Source organism: Lactuca saligna, chromosome 8 (assembly GCF_052625555.1).
Source record: "Lactuca saligna cultivar CGN05327 chromosome 8, ASM5262555v1, whole genome shotgun sequence".
Lineage (NCBI taxonomy): Eukaryota > Viridiplantae > Streptophyta > Magnoliopsida > Asterales > Asteraceae > Lactuca > Lactuca saligna.
This window is the reverse complement of record NC_136424.1, coordinates 207763813-207770096: the sequence shown is the minus strand read 5'-3', so window position 1 is coordinate 207770096 and position 6284 is coordinate 207763813. Positions and strand designations below refer to the sequence as shown.

Sequence of the window (6284 nt, the reverse complement as noted above, 5' to 3'; positions counted from 1 at the left end):
ACCAAAAATCTACCGAGTTCCTTGACGTTTCTCCCTAAGCAGTAGTGTCAGGCTCCTTCTGTGTCTTTGTCTTTCCCTTCGGTTGGGCAGTCCTTCTTGAAGTGTCCAAACTCGCCACATAGGCGGCAAACCTGTGTGGCCGCCGCATTGGCGATTGATGCAATACGTTCCACCGGAGTTCTGCATACACGAGCAGTATGCCCCTTCATGTGGCACCTAGCACAATAGAGTTCCTGGCAGGCACCATGATGATGGTAGCTGCACTTGCTGCAGTGGGGAAGGTCTCCTAGATACGGTCTTCATGGAGTCGGGAGGGAAGGGTTGACAGGGATACAGACTGCCTCAACTCGTTGCCCTTCGGAAGGTCCTTGAGCCGAGGTACTTCCCTCCTCTATCTTTAGTTTTCTCTTTAGTGGGTTCGGTTGAGGTTCTTGGGTGGCTGAGTATGGAAGTGTGGGTTGATGTTGTCCATTGTCAGGATTGGAATTTCCGACGGGCACCTTGCTAACATTGGCGTTGTTAGCATTTAGGTGAGCCATGACAGCTGCTACGGTTGCGGAGACTGCAGCTTGAAACGTAGCTTCATCGAATAAGAGAGTGGGTTTCTTGCTTGTGGATTGGTTGCGCTTCTTCGGTGGCATGGTTTTTCCTACACGGAAAGGAATATAAGGTAATGAAAGGCGATAGTTAACTCTGGACATTTCTGTCCTGAACGTATTAGGCATAATATTTTTCCCGTGCCTCGGGTATTGATTGTCTGAGTGTCGACCTACATCCCTATGATGTAGTCCTGGTAATCGAAGTGGGTGTATGAGTATCAGAAAAAGGCCATAAGATGCGAGTCGTTCCTATTAAGGTACCTTTATACTGAGAAAGGTTTCACTCTCCGGCCTGGAGAGATTTGAGAACAGTTCGGAACGAAGCTGCGGAAAGAGAGGCTCATGAGGGCTTATGGCTAAACAACCTCACAGAGGTGTGGGGATCCGCTCTAAGCGCATTACTGGCAACGGGAACAAAGCGATTTCCCTAAGACGTAGCGTGAGCAGTGTAACCACTAACTCACTAAATTGTATTATTTTATGTGTGTATTAGCGTGACGAATACGAGGAAAAGACGTTTCCCGGGTTCCATGTACTGGCTCCCTCGGTCTTCCTCGTAATCTTTGACTGGTATCGGCGTTGGTTTTCTTCGGGTAGTTTCCTAGGGTTCTCTTCTCGTATAGACATATTGAATCTCTACTCCGCCTTACTCCCGAATTCGACATTGGATGTCATCACCTCATAAGGGCGATTGGAAATCTCAAAAGTTTAGGCAAATTTCGCACCGATGTCCTTAAAAGAATATAGGCACTTGGTGCATTCCATAGTCTCGACCCAGTTCACTTATTTCCGACCAGGAAATCTTCTCAATGAACCTCCTCGGGGTCGCAATCAACTCTTCTGTCACGCGCTGAAGTGGGTAGGGTTTTCTACAGGGTTCGCGCGAGAATAGAAATGTCTAAAGAATCTTAAAAGATTATTAACATTTCACTTTATGATCCATATCGAGTCCTGCTACGATTACACAGGGTATACAAATCATATATAACTCAAATCCGATAGGCCTTCGAATATGTGATACTACTCTATATCCACATCCCAACGAGGAAAAGGAAGTAGAGTGAAACCACACATTCTTAGCCTATGGGATCCCTATTAGATATAACCTTGGGAGTACACCCTCTGTAGTTGTAGGTATATCAACAAGGATCTTTTTAGTTATTCACGCAATGTTGTTTATGCTTCCTAAAATACCCCTATGGTATTTTAATTCTTGTTTGTTTTCTTATCTTCTGAATGTCATTTTGGGATTAGTGTGAATCTTTTAGCGCTCTAAAATACTCCTATAGTATTTTAACTTTATGTTTAGCTCTAGCAAATCCTAGTTGGTAAGTTTCAGACCTGTTGCACACCACAATCACTCCCGAGCACACGTTCATCGCATCTCGAATAAAGGTAGTTGATCGGGTTACATTTATTCCAGCGTACGATTTCATAACTGCCCAGATTTGTCTGTAGTGCTCAACATCCGAAGACTTTTATTCTTGTTCTTCTTGTGATACTTGTGTTCGAGTGCTTAGATTCCGGATGTTATTATACTTTGGTAAAATATGGTTATATTTTAAAGTATAATTCTTGGTCAGAGTGTTTTATCCCTTTTGTATTTATAGGTTGTATATCTTTTATGAATTGATATACTTAGCTCACTATAAACAATGCTCTGATACCAATCTGTCACACCCCAGAACGTTTCTGCCGTTCCGGTTTTGGAGTGACAATAATAGGTATAGTTTATGTTTCGTATACATTACAAACATTTATGATAAACTATGGTAAGTATAGTTTATGTTTTATATACATTATAAACATGTTTCCATTAACATAACAAACACATTTCAGAAGGTTTTATTCCCATGGAAAAAGGTTTTACACTCACGCACACTACATTAAACTTGTTAACGTAAATTGTGAGACATTCTTCTTAGTACTCCTAGAGTACGGGTTAAAATTCCTGGTAGTTATAACTAGAGTCTCTTGTAGGGAGAATGTGATAGTTGTGTATAGATCTATAGTGGGTCTGACAAACCCACACCTGAGTTGCATGCAACAGCTAGACCGGCAAGTCTGGGGTGACAAGTATCATTATCTTTTTCGACGCCTGAGAAACATCGTGGCAGGTTCATTAGTCATAGTATGGTTATAGCGACTCACATAGGGAGTTAACAACACATAAAGTTTACGGGGATTTTCTCAAATCAAAAAGGGTTTTATGTCGATTTAAAATCACTTTTTATATCAATAAGTATGGATATTACTTGTACATTTCGGTCTTGGTATTTAAGACTACACATCACTCTTGTAACGAAAATATTGGATTTTTCTTGGTAACACACAACTCATTACAAAGATCGGTTTCCAAACTCATCATCTAAAAAGCTTATGAACTCAACAACTTAATTGTTGGCGCTTTTTCAAAACTACTTGTATTCTTAGGAAATCAACGAAACCAGGTAATCACAAGCTTTTGAGGATGGAACGCTACGGCATTGAATAACTATTTTTATATCATGTTGTAATCAATCATTGAAATATGTAACACTTGAAACCATGTAATTCTTTTCCGATTATATTTATGATTGGTTATATTGCTTTGATCACTATTATACTCGTTGTTATGATACTATACATGAAGTCCGCCACCCCCAGACGTTTCCGCCATCCTTGGTTTGGGGGTGTGACATCTTTTGTGATTTGTTATGGCTGGTGAAACTCCTGAAGGGAGTGGAACTCCTAAAGGTAGTCCTTCTATTGATTTTGATGATCTCTTATATGTTCATCCTTCTGATGATGTTTTAACTTCTATTATAACGATTAAACTTACTGGAAATGAAAACTATCATTTGTGGTGTAGTGCTATGTCTAGAGGTCTTAAAGCTAGGAATAAATTAGGGTTTGTGGATGGTACCCTTACTCTTGAAAAAACTGAAGCTTCTAAAACTTCTAAGTGGGAGCGTGTGGATGTTATTGTGTGTAATTGGATCTTAGGTTCAATTTCTGAGACTATATATGCTAGTCATGTATACTCTGATAAAGCTAAAGATATTTGGGATGATTTGTTTGAAACTTATAATAAGGTTGATGGATTTGTAATCTTTAATATTCATCAACAAATTAATACTTTGAAACAAAATGCTTCTTCTCTTTCTGATTATTACAATAAACTTGATTCCTTATGCAAAGAGTTTGTGGTTTAACTAGTTTAACTGAATGTGTTTGTGAGGCTGCTACTAAGTTTAATGATCATTCCAAATTGATGAAGCTAATGCAGTTTCTAAGTGGTCTCGATGATGTCTATAATCCAGTTAAGAGTCACATTCTTTTGATGGAACCCTTACCAAATGTTAAAATTGCCTTCTCTATTCCTTCTAGAGAAAAGTCCCTTCAAAAGAATGGCTCTTTAAGTTTTTCTACTACCTCAAAACCACAGGTTTCTGCTTTTAATAGTAAAGTTAGTGATCTTAAAAGAGGACAAAGTCAAAATAGGTCCAGAAATCAAGGGTTACAGTGCAAACACTATAATCTTAAAGGTCATACAATAGAGAGGTGTTATAAATTGATTGGATATCCCAAGGATTTTAAACCTAGGAATGAAAACAATAATGGAAATAAGTCTTTTTCTATGAATTCTTCTTCAGTTGGGTCTAACAACAGTGACACAACTTCTTCTGAGTCTGTTCTTGGTAGCGATGCTCACAATCTAACTAGTGAACAATATTCCAAGTTTCTTCGTCTCATTAATGAGAGTTTGTAACAACCCGTTATTTCAAGTCAGTAAAGATCGAGTCATGTAACCCCCTTGAGAAAGGAAATAGAATATGAAGTATTCAAAAACTCTATTTGGAGTATACTATGTGGTAGTTATCGTCTTAAGGTTTCCAAACATATAAATAACACAAAAATCCGAGTTATAACGAAGAAGTTATGCTCATTATAAGTTTTCCGACAAAAACCAGCAATACAAAGTTGCGTAAAAACGCAAAGTCTCAATAAAACACTTTCTGACCTTAGGTGTCTAAATGAAAGTCATAGATATCGTTAAACTACAAACATGCATAAAAAGAACGCTCAAATCGGACATCATATGAATAAGTTATAAATTTTTAAAGAAATTCCTTAAACACGTCACTTTAATAAATAAATAATAAAAATAATTTCGGAATTTGCCAACGGAATCTAAATGAAAGTTGTAGATCGTAGTCTCACCTTCACGGGGATATAAAGAACGCCAAAAACGGAGTTCGTATGAGGGAGATATGAATTTTTGAAGTTTGATAATTAATTTATATATAATTTTTATTCAAAATTCGGTATTATCCGAAGAGGAGTCAGCCTAGGGCTATAGTACGCGCCGCGTACCCTAGTACGCCCCGCGTACTGAGAGGCCACGGCCTCGGATCGTCCACGTCGCCCCTATGCGAGCTATCCCTCTCCCGTCCCATCCGAGACGCTGCAGCCGAGGAAGCGGTCAGCAATGACGTCCCGTACGCGCCGCGTACGGGAGTACGCCCCGCGTACGCAAGCTGATCTGCCCCCCTATAAAAGGGATGCGAGGGCTCCCGAGAAAAGGGCTCATTCTCTCTCATTTCTCTTGCGTTTTTCCTCGTTTTCCGTGCTCGTACTACCCCGAAGCCCTGGTCGCTTCGTGCAAGATCCGAAGGTCGATTTTCTCCCGAGGAATCCCGAGATTTCCGAGGAAAATCCATTTCCCGAGACGAAACTCTGCCGTTTTTCCATCTCGCTATCTTCAAGTTGTCAAGTGAGTTCATACCCCTTTCTAACACACTTTAAATACATTTTTAAATACTTTTACACTCTTTTAGGGGGGGAATACAAGTAAACATACGGTTATTATCGTGTATTTTATAAAGTTTCACTTCACTTATATTATCAAATAAACCACTTGGAACTCATTACTATTATGGAAAACTCTTGTCATACTTTGTGTGCATTAGACTTATACGAAGCATATAATGATCTTTCATTGTTAAATCGTTTTATACATTCTAAAAACTTATGATTTTGCTTTATCAAACATTGTGAAAAAGGATAAACTTTGCATACAAAACTGTCACTTTAATATAGACTTAATTGAGAATCCATGAGACGCGTACATCTTCAAACGTTACTTTTCTTTATTAGAAAGTACTGCAGTAAGTCCTGTCTATAACCAGAATCTCCCGCGACGAGAACGTGTCAAATGTGTATAGATCTATACGGGAAGTCATGATCCCGCACCCTGACTGTTAGCTAGAGTCCGTCTTTTGGGGTGACAGTTGTCATAGCACTGCGACGCCTGAAGAACGTCGTTACAGGCATATTATGTTTAGTATGGTTATAAAACTCATCGGATATACAATTATTATGATATTCAGTTTTGATGAACGAGTAGCTATTAAAACTATTCTTCATCCAACCGGTTCGATCTTCGCGTAGTTTTATTATATATAAAACTATGACACAACTTACGAGAAACGTCGTTTCTTGCAATTTTCGGTCTTAGAGACTGCCATTTTGTGTGAGGAAAATAAGGGTTTTTCCTGCATACAAACCAAACAACTAATAGGAAAATAAGGGATTTTCCCGGTGCAATCACTTACAACTTATAACACGAATATTTATATGCATTCCATACTTTTATAAGAAAATAAGGGTTTTCTTGGAAAACACAACAACTCGTATCTCAAC

At 38.9% G+C, this 6284-nt stretch overlaps 1 protein-coding gene across 1 annotated transcript; it reads left to right on the top strand.

Annotated features, from left to right (window-relative positions):
* The first annotated feature begins 3295 nt into the window (after nt 1–3295).
* On the top strand, nt 3296–3793 carry LOC145010458 (uncharacterized). The gene has a single exon (XM_078968997.1). The coding sequence runs from the start codon at nt 3296–3298 to the stop codon at nt 3791–3793; it is 498 nt and encodes a 165-aa protein (XP_078825123.1).
* The last annotated feature ends 2491 nt before the right edge of the window (nt 3794–6284 follow it).

Coding starts and splice junctions, on each gene's coding strand:
- LOC145010458 (XM_078968997.1), top strand. CDS start 3,296: ATGGCTGGTGAAACTCCTGAAGGGAGTGGAACTCCTAAAGGTAGTCCT.